This window comes from Siphateles boraxobius, unplaced genomic scaffold, assembly GCF_051911475.1.
Source record: "Siphateles boraxobius isolate OS27281-9 unplaced genomic scaffold, OSU_SipBor_1 65, whole genome shotgun sequence".
Classification (NCBI taxonomy): Eukaryota; Metazoa; Chordata; class Actinopteri; order Cypriniformes; family Leuciscidae; genus Siphateles; species Siphateles boraxobius.
Window position 1 is genome coordinate 3,537,334 of NW_027509192.1, and position 19,999 is coordinate 3,557,332.

General features: G+C 36.1%; 1 protein-coding gene and 1 long non-coding RNA gene across 3 annotated transcripts in view; both read left to right on the forward strand.

The window, feature by feature from the left end:
* Nucleotides 1-7,691, forward strand: part of LOC143720620 (uncharacterized) — a 35,136-nt gene extending 27,445 nt beyond the window's left edge. The window contains exons 30-46 of the mRNA XM_077210204.1: nt 27-201; nt 338-573; nt 747-930; nt 1,196-1,376; nt 1,640-1,824; nt 1,949-2,018; nt 2,124-2,254; nt 2,351-2,382; nt 2,520-2,667; nt 2,883-2,975; nt 4,611-4,651; nt 4,773-4,892; nt 5,001-5,099; nt 5,199-5,318; nt 6,382-6,421; nt 6,929-7,046; nt 7,270-7,691. Coding sequence (XP_077066319.1) covers nt 27-201; nt 338-573; nt 747-930; nt 1,196-1,376; nt 1,640-1,824; nt 1,949-2,018; nt 2,124-2,254; nt 2,351-2,382; nt 2,520-2,667; nt 2,883-2,975; nt 4,611-4,651; nt 4,773-4,892; nt 5,001-5,099; nt 5,199-5,318; nt 6,382-6,421; nt 6,929-7,046; nt 7,270-7,450 — 2,154 coding nt within the window. The 3' untranslated portion in view covers nt 7,451-7,691. The remainder of the gene's footprint in view (nt 1-26; nt 202-337; nt 574-746; nt 931-1,195; nt 1,377-1,639; nt 1,825-1,948; nt 2,019-2,123; nt 2,255-2,350; nt 2,383-2,519; nt 2,668-2,882; nt 2,976-4,610; nt 4,652-4,772; nt 4,893-5,000; nt 5,100-5,198; nt 5,319-6,381; nt 6,422-6,928; nt 7,047-7,269) is intronic.
* Nucleotides 7,692-13,451: 5,760 nt separating this feature from the next.
* LOC143720670 (uncharacterized) lies at nt 13,452-13,938 on the forward strand. Of its 2 annotated transcripts, none has more exons than XR_013196613.1 (3): nt 13,452-13,535; nt 13,674-13,753; nt 13,877-13,938. It is a non-coding gene; the product is annotated as an uncharacterized LOC143720670 (long non-coding RNA). The 2 variants fall into 2 exon arrangements; XR_013196612.1 differs by having other exon boundaries at nt 13,880-13,916.
* The last annotated feature ends 6,061 nt before the right edge of the window (nt 13,939-19,999 follow it).

Consider the following 19,999-nt stretch of genomic DNA (forward strand, 5'->3'; position numbering starts at 1 on the left):
TTTATCAATCTGTTTGTGTCCTTCAGCATATGGAATCCTGGATTGAAGACTGCAAAAACAAAACATGCAACAATGGCAGCGTCTCATCAGTATCTCTAACATGTGACAAATCTGATAATGTCATACCTAAATGTACTAATGGAATTAAAGCTAAGAAGGTGCCCTATAACAATGGATGCTGCTCCAAGTATGAGTGCGAATGTAAGTTTAAGTCTTGCTCATGGACAGTTCATTAATATTAAATATTTATATTAAGTAAATTTCCTTAATATAAAAAAATAAACAATTGTCCTACCCATTGCCTTATGTTTACATTTGGTGTAACTTGGTTTGACAGGTAAATGCAGTGGCTGGGGTGACCCACATTACAAAACTTTTGATGGAACATACTATGCTTTCCAAGGAAACTGTACATATGTTTTGTTCCAAGAAATCATCCCGAAATACAATATCAGTGTCCATGTTAAAAACTATTATTGTGATGTTAAAAATAATCTCGCCTGCCCAGAGTATGTGATTGTGAACTACAAATCCCATAAAATCAAGCTCACAAGCAACACTAAAGAGGTACAGGTAAGTCTTAGAACTACAGCAAGACATTCACAGGCTCCAGAAAAACAAGAATTCAAATTGAACACAAAAGTACTCAAAATTCACATCAAATCATGACACTTTGCAAAATAACACCATACTCTAGTCTAGATAACAATTTTCGTCATAACTCAGAAAGACTATGTTTCACACAGGTCTATGTTAATGATGAAGTGAAACAACTAACTTACATGAATGACCAATTCTTCATCACCTCCTCTGGCATGGCAGTAGTTGTGAACATCACTGAAATCAAAGTTGAGATTTTGGTCAATCATCAAGGCTTTGAGATCAGTCTCCCATTCTCCTATTTCAATGGCAATACAGAGGGACAGTGCGGTGAGTACAGATCAGAGATCTCATGTCACACTCGCAACAAATAAAACTGAAATGTGTTTTGACTGTGACATGTGTACAAACTACTATATGTGTCAGTTTCATGTCATGTTTACCAGTGCAACAAATAAATTAGATTTTCAATAACTGTAAATTAAACTTTAATTAATTAATTTTAAATTAATTTATTTTGAATAATTTCATTACTTACTCTCTACTTACTCTTTTAAATCTCTATATTCAGATTTAATATAATTTACATTTTCAGGGGTTTGCGACAACAACCGTACAAATGACTGCAGACGTCCTGATGGACAAATCGATCAATCGTGTGTGAACATGGCACAGCTTTGGATGGTCCCACCAGGATGCAAAACCCCTCCACCTCCACCTCCACCTACACGTCCACCCTCCTGCACCCCGGAGATTTGTGAACTCATCAAGGGAGAGTAAGGAAAACCATTTGGTAACACTGATTAGTTCAAAGTGTTTTCCCTTTTAAATGTATTCGCTATCAATTTTTTTTTTTTTTTTTTTTAATTGTCTCACCCTTAGGTTGTTCCAAATTTGTTTGACTTTCTTTATTCTGTGGAAAAACAGAATAACGAAAGTCATACAAGTTTGGAACAACATCACGGTGAGTAAAAGATGAACTATCCCTTTCAGATGCCTGAAATCAAAAGTTTTGTATTGTGTATTTGTCTCTTCACAGTATGTTTGTGAAATGCCATGGGGTCATTCCTTATGAAAATTATTATGAGGCATGCAAATATGATGTGTGCCTCATGGGAAAGAACTCTACTGGTTGTACCAGTCTGGAAGCGTATGCTCAGCTATGTGGCAAGGAGGGTGTCTGTGTGGACTGGAGAACATCAGATAAACTCGAAAAAATGTGTGGTAAGTAGAATTAACTTAACCATTTCACTGCATTTTTATTGTACTTTAAAGCTGGTTATCTTCTACTGTACATGTTGTACTTGAGGAGACTCTGAAACTTGATTATAATTGTTTTCTATTACAGAATACAAGTGCCCCAGTCACAAAATCTACAAGGGTTGTGGGCCTAAAATAGAAAAAACCTGCAGCACAAGGTAATCTCACTCTACAATACTCCATATCCACAAAACAACAGTCCCTAACTAGTGATGGAATCATAATACTTCATGTCTGATGTGCTTCTATTAACTCAACACTAGGTACAATGATTTGTTTGTGGAGAAAGAATGTCAAAGCAAGGAGTGTCTTCAAACATTTATGGAAGGCTGTTTCTGTCCTGATAACACATATCAAGTTAGCTCAACGATAGATAACTGTACAGCCTTCTGTGGTAAGACATGCTGCCTCATTTACTTTCTCTGTTTTTTAGATTAATGCACCTTTGTGTCTTATTTTCATTGATTTGGTTTGTATTCCCTCCATGTAGATTGTATCGGCCCTGATGGATTACCTAGAATGGTACGTCTAGACAAAACAAGATATTTTGGAAAATATTTCAAGAAAGTTAATGGGGTCCAAAGCATTTTACTATGTATTTGCCTTGCAAAATCACCATGATTCTACTTGCATCTACATCTACTTGCTTTTTTCTGTAGCCTGGGGATACATGGACCATGGGCTGTTCTGAATACACATGCTCCAATGAGACATTTGGTATTAAAACTGTGCCTGTCAACTGTCCGATTGAAAAGCCCTGTGGACCAGAACAAAAAAGAATCATTGAAAACTGCTGCCCAACCTGTGGTGAGCCAAGATTAAAAGTGTTAGATGGTGCATCATTACAGTGAATTTGCACCACTTACTAAAAATAATTCACTAAAAATACAACCTGCTTATAGCACACGGTCTACTTTGTTTTAACACACAATTCACATGTAGTGCCACCTTTGAAATATCCATACATAAATGCATGCAAAAATAATTTAAAAGGACTCCCCATTTCATCTCAACCCATTTAGTGTGTGATCTCGAGGTGTGTCTTCAGAAGAAATGTGATGTGGGATTTGAGTTAGCAGCAAATAATACTGATGGCAGTTGCTGTCCACCCTGTGGTAAGTCTCAGATACATTTCTGTGGTTTAAAATCTTAAACATAATTACTCATATTTTGCTGTTATACAAAAAAAAGACTTGTGAGTCATTCTAGTAAAGCAGCAAATTTTGAGTCCATGTTTTTAAATTTCCACATTAATACAATCTGAAGAAAAACCTGGAATATGAGAAAAATTGCCAGTTAAAAGGATCAATAATGACAACATCAGCTCAAAGTAGTAGTGTCATTATTATTTAATTACTTGTTATTATGTAATTATGTTCACTTAAAGCTGCAGTAGGGAGTTTTGAGAAAATGTTGACTTAGCCTGGAAATTTGAAGAAGCACAACTTACAGGTTCAACCCCCTTGCTCTCTGCTGCGCTACAGCCCTCCCTCCACAGCTCCTCCCCCACAGCGGAGCCTGCCGTGAACTCGCAGGCTAGTAAGCAGGACCACCGATGACGGCGGATTATAAACAGTTATGGAACATTCACTAATAGGGACGAAACATCAACAATATGCTTTACATTGACAATGGCCTGCCCATACTTTGACTACAAACTTAGTCCTCAAATCATTATGTATTTTGCAATACATGTAACTTTATAAGGTTGCACTCTTTCTATAATTATAAATAGCTACTAAGATAACGTTAAAGGATTAGTTCACTTTTTAAAAAAAACGTTTGCGGATAATTTACTCACCCCCATGTCATCCAAGATGTCCGTGTCTTTCTTTCTTCAGTCGAAAAGAAATTAAGGTTTTTGATGAAAACATTATAGGCTTTTTCTCCATATAATGGACTTCAATAGGACACAAACGTTTCAAGGACCAAATGACAGTTTCAGCGCAGCTTCAAAGGGCTTTAAACGATACCAGACGATGAATAAGGGTCTTATCTAGCGAAACGATCGGTCATTTCAAAAATAAATAAAAAACTTTAAGTTTTATAAGCACAAATGCTCGCCTTGCTCTGTTCTGTGATGCACGTTCGTGATCCTGTTCGAACTCGTTCATCCAAATGAACAAATCTTTTTTCGAGTCATTTCGTTCGTTGAATGAACGAAATGACTCCAAAAAAGACTCTTTCAAAATGAACAAATCTTTTTTCGAGTCATTTCGTTCGTTTAATGAACGAAATGACTTGAAAAAAGATTCGTTCATTTGGATGAACGAGTTCGAACAGGAGAGTCACGAACGACGGTACGCGCTCGCACTGTGCAAGAGAGGGGTGATCAGCGCATACACTAGCGTGATTGACACTGCTAAGACATTCCTCCTGGCTCTGATTGGTTGTTTCTGACCGGGAGCGGTGTATTTCTGCAAATGGCAATAGGACCACAGGGAGGAGCCAGAGGAGCTTGATTTTTTTCACAGATTATCTGTCTCATATTCTACTTTCAGGACATAATGACAGTTTTAACAAATATTTATTTACAAAAGCTACCTACTGGAGCTTTAACTGATAATAGAATTTCTATCCTTAGAAATGGTGAGATTAATATTTTATCAATACATATGAAGACGTGAAAATGTACTACTGCATAACAGAAATGACCCTTTTTTATTTTTAATAAAAAAACGAAATTAGTGTACAGTACATTATTATTGAACTGATTTAATTACTTTAAAATGGATTGTTCTGATTTTCAGTGCCCAAAGACGTCTGTGTGTACAATAACATTGAGTACCAGGTAAGTTCATGTGTTTACATTACTAAAGTAAATATGGGAAAATTTTGATATTTAAAATGAAGCAAAAAGAAACAGTGATAATATTTTCCACTTTTCTGACACTGAAATCTCTTCTTTCTAGCCTGGGGCTAAAATCACCCCTGAGCCTTGTGTTGAATGTGACTGTCAAATGGATAAAGACCCAAAGACTCAACTACACAGCGTCATGTGTGTTTCTAAAATCTGTGCACCTTGTCCTGAGGTAATCATTTAAAGTTTTGCTTGTGAACCATCATTTTATCAAACAACTGATTAGAAACTTCTTAATAAGAAGAATATATGAACTATTAAAGTGTTTTTGTACTCCAAGGGCTATGAGACGGTGAAACAAGATGGAGAGTGCTGTGGAACATGCCTTCAAAATGCCTGTATTTATACTGCGCCAGACAACACCACTCATACTCTCAAGGTACATATTATCAAACTTGTCTTTACCCTTCCAGTTCACCAGAAAAATTATCTGCTCTATTCTTTGATCCTCATGTAGCTTTTTTTTTTTTTTTTGTAGGATGGAGAGAGCATCGACTACAAATGTGAAAGTGTGACATGTCTTCAAGTCAATGGCACGTTCATGATCGAGAAGACCATGCCAAACTGCCCTGTCATCGATCAGGATGACTGTGTGCCCGTGGGTTCTATAGCTTAAGCAACATTTAATGCATTTGTTGTTTGTATTTTGTGAGGCTGTTGCTACCTGCTAGCACTTAAGGGATAGTTCAAAAACAAATTTGTCATTGTTTACTCACCCTCATGTCGTTCCAAACCCGTAAGACTTTCATTCATCTTCAAAACACAAATGAAGTTATTTTAAATGAAATCTGAGAGATTTCTGTCCCTCTATTGACAGCTACACAACTATCACTTTGATGCTTCGAAAAGTTCATAAAGAGATATTATAAAATAATCCATATGAATTGAGTGGTTTAGTCCAAATTTTCTGAAGAGACTCGATCGCTTTATATGATGAACAGATTGAATTTAGACCTTTATCCACATATAAATATTGATCAGCAAACATAAACAGAAGCTCAAACGTGATGCGTGACACGAGAATGAACCTCATTGGTTCTCGCACGTCAAGCGAACATGCTTGAGTTTCTGTTTACCATAGCTGATGTGCGTTGATGAATGTTTATATGTGAATAAAAAACCTAAATTCAATCTGTTCATCATATAAAGTGATCGAGTCTCTTCAGAAATTTTGGACTAAACCGCTCAAATCATATGGATTAGTTTTACGATCTCTTTATGAACCTTTTGATGCGTCAAAGTGGTAGTTGTGTAGCTGTCAATAGAGGGACAGGAATAGGAATTTCTCAGATTTCATTAAAAACAGGTTTTGGAATCACATGATTCATGAGGGTGAATACATGACAGAATTTTTTATTTTTGGTGAACTAACCCTTTAAAGCTAAAGTAAGTCTTTTTTAAAATTTAATAAATAATTTACCTCAAAAAGAGTGATTTAGTTCACTCGAAATTTAAACTTCTGTCATCATCCACTTACCCTTAATGTCATTCCAAACCTGTATGACTGTATGATCAGACAAACACATTTGCAAAATATTTGCAGAATGAAAGAAGTTATACAGGTTTGAAGCCACACAATGTGCACATTTCTGAGTGAACTATTACTTTAACTATGAGCATGACACATTGACATTTAAACAAGGCTCTATTTGTCTGAACAGGGAACAATGGGACTCGATGCAGATGGATGTTGCAACACATGTAAGAAATTGTTTCCTTGTTCAAAATATCCTGATGGTCCATATCCATGAAACACAAGCAGAACTAGTGTTTATTGTAAACGGTCACATTCAGTAACATAACTGCTCCGAGACACGAGGGTGTCCAGGAATCCAGGAAACAGAAATAACAAAGATCAGGGGAACAAGGCTCAGAAATGCAGTTCTTACAGACTAACAAGACCTAGTGAAAAGCGACTGAATTAACCAGGTTTATGCAGAAACTAACAAGAAACAGCTGAACACAATCGTGGCTGATAGTCGGGGCAGTGGGTTATGGGTAATGTAGTCTTTGCTAGAGTAATAATAGTCTGATCTGGAGTACCCTCTGATGGTAACCAAGGGACATTCTCACTGGTGATCGTGACAATAACGCAGCATTTTAAGATGAATTCATGAATGATTCACACAGACATCATGGATAAGGTCCAGTTTAACTGATACAAATATGTAATATTCAAATGATCTCCCATTACCTCTAATATATCAGGTGAACCCAAAAACTGTGTTGTGAAGAAGAGCACCACAGACGTGACTGTAAATGGCTGCAAGTCTGTCCAACCCATAGAAGTGACGTCCTGCAGTGGCAACTGTGACACCGTCTCAATGTGAGAGCACATGCACATCTAATTGATCATTGATCTGTGAAATATAGTTCACACTTACACACTCATACTGAATGCATGTTAATTCCAAGTATCAGGCCAAACATTTTGCTGCTTGATTGTCTCCAAACATGAAATATGTGTTGATTTTCCAAGACTTGCAAATAGATTAGGATAAGCTTTTTAATAATAATCTGATTGAGGTTTTTCTTGTAAACCTGCATAGGTATTCAATGGAAACAAACATCATGAAGCACAGCTGTTCTTGCTGTCGTGAGATGAAAACCCACATCAAAAAAGTGAAGCTGAAGTGTTCCGATGACAGAGAGATTCTTCATGACTACGTCTTCATAGACAGCTGCAAATGTACTCCAATTATGTGTGAAAACGAGAATAGCATTGGATAAAAGATCTTGTTCAGTTTCTGCTCTTCTGCTACAATTGTGATTCCAGGAAATTGCAAAAAATAATATTTTGGTGAGAGATTGCACCATTCTAATTTTTGTTCTATAACTATTATCTCTCAGGACATTTTCTGAGCATTTTGAACAGTTTGTTTATTTTTTAGCAATGCAAAATGTGATTATTTACTTTTCTTTCTTATGAAATGAATGATGACTATAATAAAGCAAAATAAATGGCAACAAACAGTTTACTATATTAATATTCATTCATTGTTTGTCAATATAAATTTCAGAAACACTTTAGTTTCAGGGACCAATTCTCACTACTAACTAGATGCTTAATAGCATATTTAGCTTATGTTAATTTCAACATTTACTACATTATAACATTTAAAAGTTGCATCTCTTATGTAGACCTGAGCTAACATGAACTAACAAATAAAAACGGTTGAACATTAAAAAATATTAATGAATACTGTAACAAATGTATTGTTCCATGTTAGTTTAATGCATTAACTAAAGTGACTTGCCTTAAAATGTCATTTTAAACTTCCTGAACAAACGTGAATTAACAATGAACAATAGTATATTGATAAATTAACATTAACTTTAATGGATAAATGTTGCAAATAACCCTAACTTTTAGTACATGATACCTAATCCAATAACTAATCCTGTTCCTGGAGATCTTCCTTCCTGCAAAGTTCAGTTCCAACACTAATCAAACACGCTTGAACCAGAGAACCAGCTAAGATATTCAGAAACATTTGATATTTTACGATGGGTGTGTTGAAGCGGAAGGCAGATCTCCAGGAACAGGATTTATGTTACCAAATTACCATCAAACCTCTATGCAATGCACTCAATGAATGAAGGAAACCCAGAAGCTCAAAACTGAAAAACTGAAAGTGAAACTGAAGTGAATTTAGATTTTAAAAAGCTACTTTGTAAATCTAAGCCAATACAAGATGTCTCTGAACATGCATTGCATTCATCCTTTTATTTTAACGTTTACATTTTAAAAGACACCTTGAACTGAAACAAGACCAAACATATATTTGCACACCTATCCACGATTAATCATTTTATGCTAAATACATAAATTAAAATGTTCAGATATGTAATACTAAGACATACCCATTATATTAATGTATGCCTGACTAACGGTCTGTTGTTTAAGGAACCTTTTTAATAATTTAATAATGCTATTAACTTACTTTAATATGGTACTTGGATCAAATTAATCTTTCAATACGAGTAGTACTCTGACATGAAGCAAACAGGGAAAACAGAAAAGATAAATATTTACACATTCAAATGCTTCCCAAATGTTTGCTGTTGCATCCAGAAAGATCTTCAGTCGTAAGAGGTTTCAAAGAACTAACCCTCAAACATGTCAAATGGGCTGGGATGAAGATCTAAGTACACAACTCTGCTGAATGGTTATTGAACCAAGTACTGTTCCTATATGCCTTTGGATTATGTCATAGTATTGATTTAAGACGTAAGTATTGTTTGACTATCAATCGATTAATGTTTAATCGAATTAATTACATTTTAGCTGATTAATTAATCAAAATAATCACAATTAAACAAAACATAGAGGAGGCACTTCAAGCCTGAACTGCTCTGACGGCAGGAAAATTTGTTAACACAGCAGCACAGGACGACTAGTTTGTCATTCCCAGTGTTCCTGGGTCAGCCATAGTGCTTGATGGCCATTTTGTTTTTGCCATGAAAAAACATTGTATTTCATCAACGAGTTGGTGCATTGAGAAGAAACTTGGTACATATCATCTGAATCATGCCCCAAATGTACCTGAGAAAAATGGGCACAGTGTCACCAAGAGGTTAAAAAATATTGAACAAAATGTATAAAAATATACATTTCCTTCATTTGTTAAATCGTTGTGAACCTGGGCTTCTTAGTTTCTTCACAGTCATGCCGAGTGAATGAATTTGAAGATGTTTCTAGGCAACAGCGTTGGCATTTTGATGCGTTACTGTAGCAATGCCTTGATGACTATATTACTTTGATGCCAATGAAACTAATTGGTCAAATCCTATGTAAGGGATCATGTACATAAATAATTATGGTGATAAGAGATATTGATTTGAGATGAGGCTGTTTAAATCGTACCTGTTTTTGATCTTATAATCCATTACCGTGTACAAAACAATCGTTGCAAAATGGCAGCAGCTGCGTTTGTCTGCGGTAGTGTATGACATAATTAAATAACTGTACACAAAATATTGATTTGAGTTTTAATATTTTATTAGCTCACCAAACACAAAACTTCCACCAGGAAAAAAAACGTACCGAGCAAGCGTGTAGCACTGACTCCAGTTACCCGGATGAGCCTGTGTTATCAGTTTTTACCGGGGAAGAACATGATGCTGGATGGTGCGATTGACCAATCAGAGTCAAGTATTCCACAGAGCTGTGTAATAACAACAATTATATGATTTTATAACTAATTGTAGTTATTGCTTTTAATCCCACTTGCCTAAAATCATTATTAGGGATGCTATAGGCCTACTCAATAAAATGTTTGTCATTTAATGCTTTGATGTGCTTGGCCCTATACTTATTTCTTGCAGCTACACATCTGTTCTCATTATTTCGTTTAATAAATTCAGAACATAGATATATCTTATTGAATATGACTCATTGGCATTTAATTCTGATAGCTATTCTGGTAACACTTTACAATAGTTAACTAACAATGAGCAATATATGTTACTGAAAAGACTCCTGCCATTCCATTCCCTTTCTGCTCCATTCCGCTCTTTCAAGGATACTGTGTGTGTCTTTATGAATTAACGTGAGTCCATCTATCAATTTTATTGTCTTTTTTATGCCTTTTTATTATTTACTGTCACTCTGTTAACATGTGCACTGCTGATTGATTCCTTTGTTTTGTGCCATGAGCCATGTGGGAAGATTGTTTGTTTGAATTATGTTTTAAAGCCTGTTCAGTTGTGTTTAGTAAACTCGCATCTCCTTTGTTCATTTGTATAATTGTTCAGTTTGTGTTGATTGACCACTGTCACTAATTGTATTATTTCTGTTATTCCCTTATGCAGCACACAGACAATGCGTTGAACCAAAGTTAACCTGAATGATCAAATAAAATACTCCTGGTGTTGGAAAAACTTTGCCTTCTCCCTGCCTCATTCATCGCTCCGTATCACCTGATGTCTTCTGACCGAGACTCACCCTCACTCTACCTGAACCATTCCCATCACCCTACAGTTCCGTCAGTTACAGTGTTTATTAATCTTTGTTAACATTAGTTAATATAAATAACACTGATTATTGTTAGTTTAGTTACATTAAAATCAAAAGTTGTCTCTTAATATTAGTTTTATGTATTTATAAATTATGTATAATTTAGGTTAATTAATGTAGTTAACCAATGTTAACAAATGAAAGTCTATTCCATTATTATAACAGCAGAAACAGAATTTGACCAAAAATAGTGAAAACATCATCAATGCACTAGCAAATTTTACTTTTTACAATTAAATAAATAAAATAAATTATTTATATTTCATAGTGTGAATGAGTCAAGACTCACAATTCAAACAAGCGATAAATGAGTCATTATGTGACTGAATTTGGTTCTCATTATTCAGATACAGTTTGTTTAGTCTCCAACACCAAAGACATTAAATATGTACTTGTTTCAAGTATCAGCCAAGGCCAAATTCAAGCTATGGGTCCACCCTCTGATCACAAACTGCATTCCTCCAAAGCAAACTAATAGCCCTTATAAAAGGACAAGTGCTGACAGACAGCTCACATTAGCTCTTGAGGATGGATCTTGTCTCCATGGGGACTGTGAGGATGTCCCAGATGTGGATGCTGAGATGGGTCGTTCTATTGGTCGGGCTGCAGTCTGTACAAGCAGAATACAACTGAAAAAGAATAAAAACTAAATATTAGAAAAGCTCAAAATTCTTAAAATGAACATCCAAAATATAATTCAAATATCCACATCTATGTTTAAAGACTTTGTGGGAGATTATGGAAAATCCTATGGACTTTACCTGGTCACCAACAACAACACCAGGTAAACATGTAATTGTTTACATGTATTATACAAGACATACTGATTGCATTAATAAAGATTTGTAATGTCACAAATACATTAACCCCTTGAGCCGCAGGGATCCCTGGTGATCCCGAATTTTACATTCAAAAAAATTGTGCATTGTTTTTGAGCTGCTTTATCTCTCTATTAGTAATTGCTAGAGCAATTCTGAGTTTTTCACAGTAAACTGGCAAGTGTTAGCTTTTAAATGATACCTTGGTTTTGTGTATAGTCAGAAGGACTCCTTAGCAACAACCATTTTATTATGGGTATGTCATTTTGCACTCGATTGCCAAAAAGGGGGGCGACTGGTAAGGGGTTAATAGATGTCACATTCCACAACAAGTATACCTTAAAATTGTCAATACAAATATATTCAAGAATTATGTATCAAGTATTTAGGTTTAAATTGATCACCGATGGAAAGGAAAGTTAGAAAAACTGTTCTCTCTGTCTGGAAAAAAATATTTTGAGGTATAAAAGTGTGCAGTAATAAAACACAACCTAAAATGTTTTTTTTTTTGGTCACACTTTATATTAGAGTCCAATTCTCACTAGTAACTAACTATTAACTATCAGGTATTTGGGAGGATTGTGGGATGTAGAATATGGTCAATGCAGAATAAGGCATTAATATGTGCTTTATAAATACTAATAAACCGCCAATATCCTGCTAATATGCATGCTAATAAGGAACTATTTAACAGCGAGAAATTGGACCTTAAACTAAAGTGTTACCATATTTTTCTCAGAATTACAAATATTTAACATTTTACATAAATGTAATACGAATGATAATAAATCATAACCTTACAAAAATTTTACCATGGTTGCAAAGACAATTATAACTAGTTATGGAATAGAAAATTTAATGAAATGAAATTGAAAATTTCAATGTTTTAAACATGTAAATCACAGTCATTTCTAAATTTGTATCTATTTGTGAATAAAGTAAGTATGATGTGTATACCACTTACACTTTTACTATAAACACACATTATTCAGGACATACATTGTTCAGTAACATGTTCAGAAAAATTATTATGCAGTTAATTATTATCAGTCAGTACATAAATGTGTAATTTACACTGTAACACAGACACCTTAAAATAAAGGGTTACACTTTATTTTAAGGTGTCTGTTACACTTTAATTATACATTTAAGCACTGAGTAATATTAATTAACTATGTCAAGTCACTATTTATATAGCGCTTTTAACAATGTGGACTGTTTCAAAGCAGCTTTACAGTGATAATAGGACATTACAGTAACAGAGATTGTTTTGGCTTTACAGCAGCTCTAGTTATTGTCCAGCTAAAGTTAGTTTTGATTGTTTCACTTCCGTCGCAACGATCATTAAGATCTCCAAATATGGATTGACAGAATTTTGGGAAGAGGACAACTCAATATTGGTATAATTTAACATTATTATCTTGCTGAGTAAATACCTTTACTGTAATACAGTATACATATGTCATGAATATGTGAGATAATGAGCCAAATATGTGTTCAAATGAAAACTGTAAAACTGATTTGATGAAATCTGTTGATAGCAGTAAAGAAAAACAAAGCAAACCGTGCAGGAGAGTTTTTGATGAGTCGAGATGAATCCATAACCCTTTAATGAAATCACACACACCCTTTAACACCATTATATTTGTTTTCACACAATAAGTAAGAATAGGAAAATTAAACATTAAACAGGATATCAGTTCTACAAATCATAAAGCAAATATTAATCGTCTAATTAAGCCACAGTGAATCAACAGGTATCTGACAGCTCAATGTTGATTTTAATAAGTGTGTTTGTACTGCCATAAACAAACATTATGACAGACAAATTTTGAGAAAATAAACTGTATTTGTATCACTGACATTATCTTATAATATGATGTTCCTTAGATTGAACTTGCAGAGAAGTACCGAGGTCAGACCTGTGGACTCTGTGGAAACTACAACGGCAACAAGAATGATGATATTTCTGAAAACGGTAAACATGATGTTTTGATCAAATGACCTAGAAAAACATTTTCTGTACAGATTATTTTGAATGCCAGACACAATCTAAACACCTGATTGCTGTATATACATAGTAATAGTATGACATTAACCAGCTAATCTCTCTCAGGTCCGGCCACATGGAAGGTGTCCACACCAACTGAATCCTGCGAGGACGTTATACTTCCACCCAGGGATCAGTGCGACCAGGTATGAGACAAATCAGGAGTTTTATAATCCTTTTACCAGATTTTGGGCTGATATATTTTTTTAAATATATTTGTTTTACCTCATTGGCCAGTTGAAACATTGCTTTCAATTATTTATTTTTAGCAGGCAAGTGTTTGCCAGCAGTATCTCAGCAGTCCAGGGTTTAGCGACTGTTACAATGTGATGGACAAGCATGTCAAGCAGGCACAGTTCATTAATACTTGTCTCTTCTCTTTCAGATGCAGTCTCAAGCTAGTAAACTCAGCGTGAACACAGGAAGTTCAGATGAACACCGGGTCTCAAGAAACATGGATACAGACTGGATTTCTGAAGACAGCAGAACAAGGATAAAGAGGTTAGTAATTCACAAGTGAGTATACGTTTTCCTTAGCGGGTACTGGTTACATCGCGTGATTTTTTTTCCCAAACCACTTCAGTGGAAATCCCGCCCTGCAGCCGATTTAAAAGTTTTCATTGGTCATGTCAATCACTGTACTGATTGCCTACACCAAACACTGATCCCTAAACCTACCCGTCACTGTAACCTAAACCAATGAAATCGGCTGCAGGGCGGGATTTCCGCTGAAGTGGTTTGGGAAAAAAAATCACGCGGTTACATCAGTGACTTCTGAGGAACTGCGGTCAAGCCAGCCGCGGTTTGAAAATACACGGTCAAGCCAGCCGCCAAAAAAAGGTGTGTGCGCCTATTACTATGAATACGGTAATTTCAGTAACAGACGCGAGAGGGAACGTGCTCTCTCCACTATGGCGCTCGCTCGCTCGCTCGCTCTCTCTCTTTCTCTCTCTCTCTCTTCCTTTTTTCTTTCTTTCTTTCTATCTTTTTCTATCTTCTTCTTCTGTCTTTCTTTCTTTCTGTTTCTTCCTTTTTTCTTTCTTTCTTTCTATCCTTTTGTCACTTTCTTACTCTTTCTTCCTTTTTTCTTTCTTTCTACCTTTTCTCTATTTCTTCTTTCTTTCTTTCTTTCCTTCTCTCTTTCTAACTTTTTTCTTTCTATTTTTTTCTCTCTTTCTTTCTTTCTTTCTTTCTCTTTCTTCCTTTTTTCTTTCTATCGTTTTCTTCTTTCTTTATCTCTTTCTTCCTTTTCTCTCTTTTTTCTTTCTTTCTCTTTCTTCCTTTTCTTTCTTTCTATATTTTTCTCTCTTTCTTCTTTCTCTCTTTCTTTCTTTCTTTCATGTTAATTGCACATATTTGTAAGAGACAATGTAACAAGATGCTTTCTTTTTTCTCTCTTTTTATAGTTCACATAAATACCACATTTCTAATAAGTAGAAAAAAATAACGGTCAGGTTTAATACAGGACGTCCCATACAGTACACACACCTCATATCAATCCATTTTACTGTCGCATTTTGGAGATATGTCACTTTAATTGACTTCAAAGGTGTATAAAGACCTAATTTCTAATAAGTAGAAAAAAATAACAGTCAGGTTTAATACAGGATGTCCCATACAGTACACACACCTCATATCAAACCATTTTACTGTAGCATTTTGGAGATATGCCACTTTAATTGAATTCAGAGGTGTATAAATACCACATTTCTAATAAGTAGAAAAAATAACGGTCAGGTTTAATACAGGACATCCCATACAGTACACACACCTCATATCAATCCATTTTACTGTAGCATTTTGGAGATATGTCACTTTAATTGACTTCAGAGGTGTATAAAAACCTCATTTCTAATAAGTAGAAAAAAATAACAGTCAGGTTTAATACAGGACGTCCCATACAGTACACACACCTCATATTAAACCATTTTACTGTAGCATTTTGGAGATATGTCACTTTAATTGACTTCAGAAGTGTATAAAGACCTCATTTCTAATAAGTAGAAAAAAATAACGGTCAGGTTTAATACAGGACGTCCCAAACAGTACACACACCTCATATCAATCCATTTTACTGTCGCATTTTGGAGATATGCCACTTTAATTGACTTCAGAGGTGCATAAATAACTCATTTCTAATAAGTAGAAAAAAATAACGGTCAGGTTTAATACAGGACGTCCCAAACAGTACACACACCTCATATTAATCCATTTTAGTGTAGCATTTTGGAGATATGTCACATTTTACTAGTTCAGAGGCCTATAAAAACCTAATTTCTAATAAGTAGAAAAAAACAATGGTCAGTTTTTATACGGGACGTCCCATACAGTACACGCACCTCATATCTAACCATTTTACTGCAGCATTTTGGAGATATATGCCATTATTCTAATTTATACACCTATAAATACCTAATTTCTAATAAGTAGAAAAAAATAACGGTCAGGTTTAATACAGGACGTCCCATACAGTACACACACCTCATATCAAACCATTTTACTGTAGCATTTTGGAGATATATGCCATTATTCTAATTTAAACACCTATAAATACCTCATTTCTAATAAGTAGAAAAAAAGAATGGTCAGTTTATATACGGGACGTCCCATACAGTACACACACCTCATATCAAACCATTTTACTGTAGCATTTTGGAGATATGCCACTTTAATTGACTTCAGAGGTGTATAAAGACCTCATTTCTAATAAGTAGAAAAAAATAACGGTCAGGTTTAATACAGGACGTCCCATACAGTACACACACCTCATATCAAAACATTTTACTGTAGCATTTTGGAGATATGTCACTTTAATTGAATTCAGAGGTGTATAAATGCCACATTTCTAATAAGTAGAAAAAAACAATGGTCAGTTTCTATACAGGACGTCCCATACAGTGTGCACACCTCATATCTAACCATTTTACTGCAGCATTTTGGAGATACATCACATTAATTGACTTCAGGGGTGTATAAAGACCTTGTTTCAAATAAGTAGAAATTCAGAATTTGTGGAGTGGGTGCTGGAGTCTTGTGGATCGCCACTCACAGTCGGAACTGAAGACAACAACGCCAGTCCCACTCACAACCCAGTTCCCAGCCAAGACCACCCAGACTGTGAGGATCAACTGCATGAGCCCACCGCAAGCAGCGAGAGTGAATCAGCTGGTCCCGCCCAACCTCCCTCTCCCCATCTGTCTGTCTCTGCAGTCCCAAGACACTCCTGCCACCCAGTCATCTCTTCCTCCCATCAGTCCCGCAGTGCAACTGAGCCTCCTCTCAGTGGCACGGCTACATCTTGTGCCTGCTGGGAGCCATCTCCTCCTGCGAGTGTTGAGACTGTGGCTCCGCCTCCAGCCTCTGAGTGCTCCGCCTCCGCTCCACCTCTACCTGTCCCTCTGGCACCTGTGCTCTTACCACTCTCGACTCCAGCGTGGACCATCGGCCATTCGGCCTTGCCGGGCTCCCAGGGTATGTCAGCTCCACTTGGGTTAGACATTGACCACCTTCGCCATGGACTTGCAGCCCATTCGCTGCCCTGCGGCCCTGCACCTCTTCGGCTTTGGCTAGCTCCACCCCTTACACCTCCACCTATGGTCGCTCCAGCTCAGCCACTAACCTCAGGATCCCTGCTTCCACCTCAGGGGTTCGACGCTGCGGCCCAGTCGCGGTCGCCTAGGTCTTTGTGTCTCACTGCCTCATCGCTTCTCTGGCTACGCGGTGTGCTCCACCTCAATCACCGTCGTCACCTCCGTTAGTCCCCATGGTGGTGTCGGGACTCTTCACTCCATGGCTTTTCCCTCCTGCGCCACCGCCGTGGGAGGCAGTCCTGGCTGTGGCCTGGGTCTCCGTCTGCTCTTCCCTGTTCAAGGCCATCCCCTGGCTGTCACCACCATCTGCAACACCCTGGACGGTTTTGTATGGCTCTCTCCGGCTTCCTTGTCCTCCAGCTAAGCCGCCTCTATCCATCTACTGGTGCGAGGTCGCGCCTTCCAGGAGGTAGCGCCTTTGCCTTCATCATCGTGTTCATCTGCGTTCTACAACACAATCTGTGACATGCATATAGTATGGGACGTTGAAGTAGTAAAATATAACATATCTTTAAAATGCTGCAGTAAAATGGTTTGATATGAGGTGTGTGTACTGCATGGGACGTCCGCTATAAAAACTGACCATTAGTTTTTTCTACTTATTATAAATTAGATCTTTATAGGCCTCTGAAGTAGAAAAATATGACATATCTCGAAAATGCTGCAGTAAAATGGTTAGATATGAGGTGTGCACACTGTATGGGACGTCCCCTTTAGAAACTGACCATTGCTTTTTTCTACTTATTAGAAATTAGTTTTTTGTAGGTGTATAAATATGAATAAAGTGACATATATCTCCAAAACGCTGCAGTAAAATGGTTTGATAAGAGTTGTACACACTCTATGGGATGTCCCCTAAAATGCTGACCGTTAGTTTTTCTGCTTATTAGAAATGACGTCTCTATAGGTATATAAATAGGAATAATGTGACATATCTCTAAAAAGCTACGGTAAAATGGTTTGATATGAGGTGTGTGTACTGCATGGGACGTCCCCTATATAAACTGGCCATTAGTTTTTTCTACTTATTATAAATTAGATCTTTATAGGCCTCTGAAGTAGAAAAATATGACATATCTCGAAAATGCTGCAGTAAAATGGTTAGATATAAGGTGTGTGTACTGTATGGGATGTCCCCTATAGAAACTGACCATTGTTTTTTTCTACTTATTAGGAATTCGTTTTTTATAGGTGTATAAATATGAATAAAGTGACATATATCTCAAAAACGCTGCAGTAAAATGGTTAGATATGAGGTGTGTGTACTGTATGGGACGTCCCGTATAGAAACTGACCATTGTTTTTTTCTACTTATTAGAAATTAGGTTTTTATAGGTGTTTAAAAGTAGAATAATGACATATATCTCCAAAACACTGCAGTAAAATGGTTAGACATGAGGTGTGCACACTGTATGGGACGTCCCGTATAGAAACTGACCATTGTTTTTTTCTACTTATTAGTGATTAGGTTTTTATAGGTGTTTAAAGTAGAATAATGATATATATCTCCAAAATGCTGCAGTAAAATGGTTAGATATGAGGTGTGTGTACTGTATGGGACGTCCCGTATAGAAACTGACCATTGTTTTTTTCTACTTATTAGTAATGAGTTATTTATGCACCTCTGAAGTCAATTAAAGTGACATATCTCCAAAATGCTACAGTAAAATGGATTGATATGAGGTGTGTGCACTGTGTGGGACGTCCTGTATTAAACCTGACCGTTATTTTTTTCTACTTATTAGAAACGTGGTATTTATACACCTCTGAAGTCAATTAAAGTGACATATCTCCGAAATGCTACAGTAAAATGGTTTGATATGAGGTGTGTGTACTGTATGGGACGTCCCGTATAGAAACTGACCGTTATTTTTTTCTACTTATTAGAAATGTGGTATTTATACACCTCTGAAGTCAATTAAAGTGACATATCTCCAAAATGCTACAGTAAAATGGATTAATATGAGGTGTGTGTACTGTATGGGACGTCCTGTATTAAACCTGACTGTTATTTTTTTCTACTTATTAGAAATGAGGTTTTTATACACCTCTGAAGTCAATTAAAGTGACATATCTCCAAAATGCTACAGTAAAATGTTTTGATATGATGTGTGTGTACTGTATGGGACGTCCTGTATTAAACCTGACCGTTATTTTTTTCTACTTATTAGAAATGAGGTCTTTATACACCTCTGAAGTCAATTAAAGTGACATATCTCCAAAACACTGCAGTAAAATGGTTAGATATGAGGTGTGCACACTGTATGGGACGTCCCGTATAGAAACTGACCATTGTTTTTTTCTACTTATTAGTGATTAGGTTTTTATAGGTGTTTAAAGTAGAATAATGACATATATCTCCAAAATGCTGCAGTAAAATGGTTTGATATGAGGTGTGTGTACTGTATGGGACGTCCCGTATAGAAACTGACCGTTATTTTTTTCTACTTATTAGAAATGTGGTATTTATACACCTCTGAAGTCAATTAAAGTGGCATATCTCCAAAATGCTACAGTAAAATGGATTAATATGAGGTGTGTGTACTGTATGGGACGTCCTGTATTAAACCTGGCCGTTATTTTTTTCTACTTATTAGAAATGTGGCATTTATACACCTCTGAATTCAATTAAAGTGGCATATCTCCAAAATGCTACAGTAAAATGGATTAATATGAGGTGTGTGTACTGTATGGGACGTCCTGTATTAAACCTGACCGTTATTTTTTTCTACTTATTAGAAATGTGGTATTTATACACCTCTGAAGTCAATTAAAGTGGCATATCTCCAAAATGCTACAGTA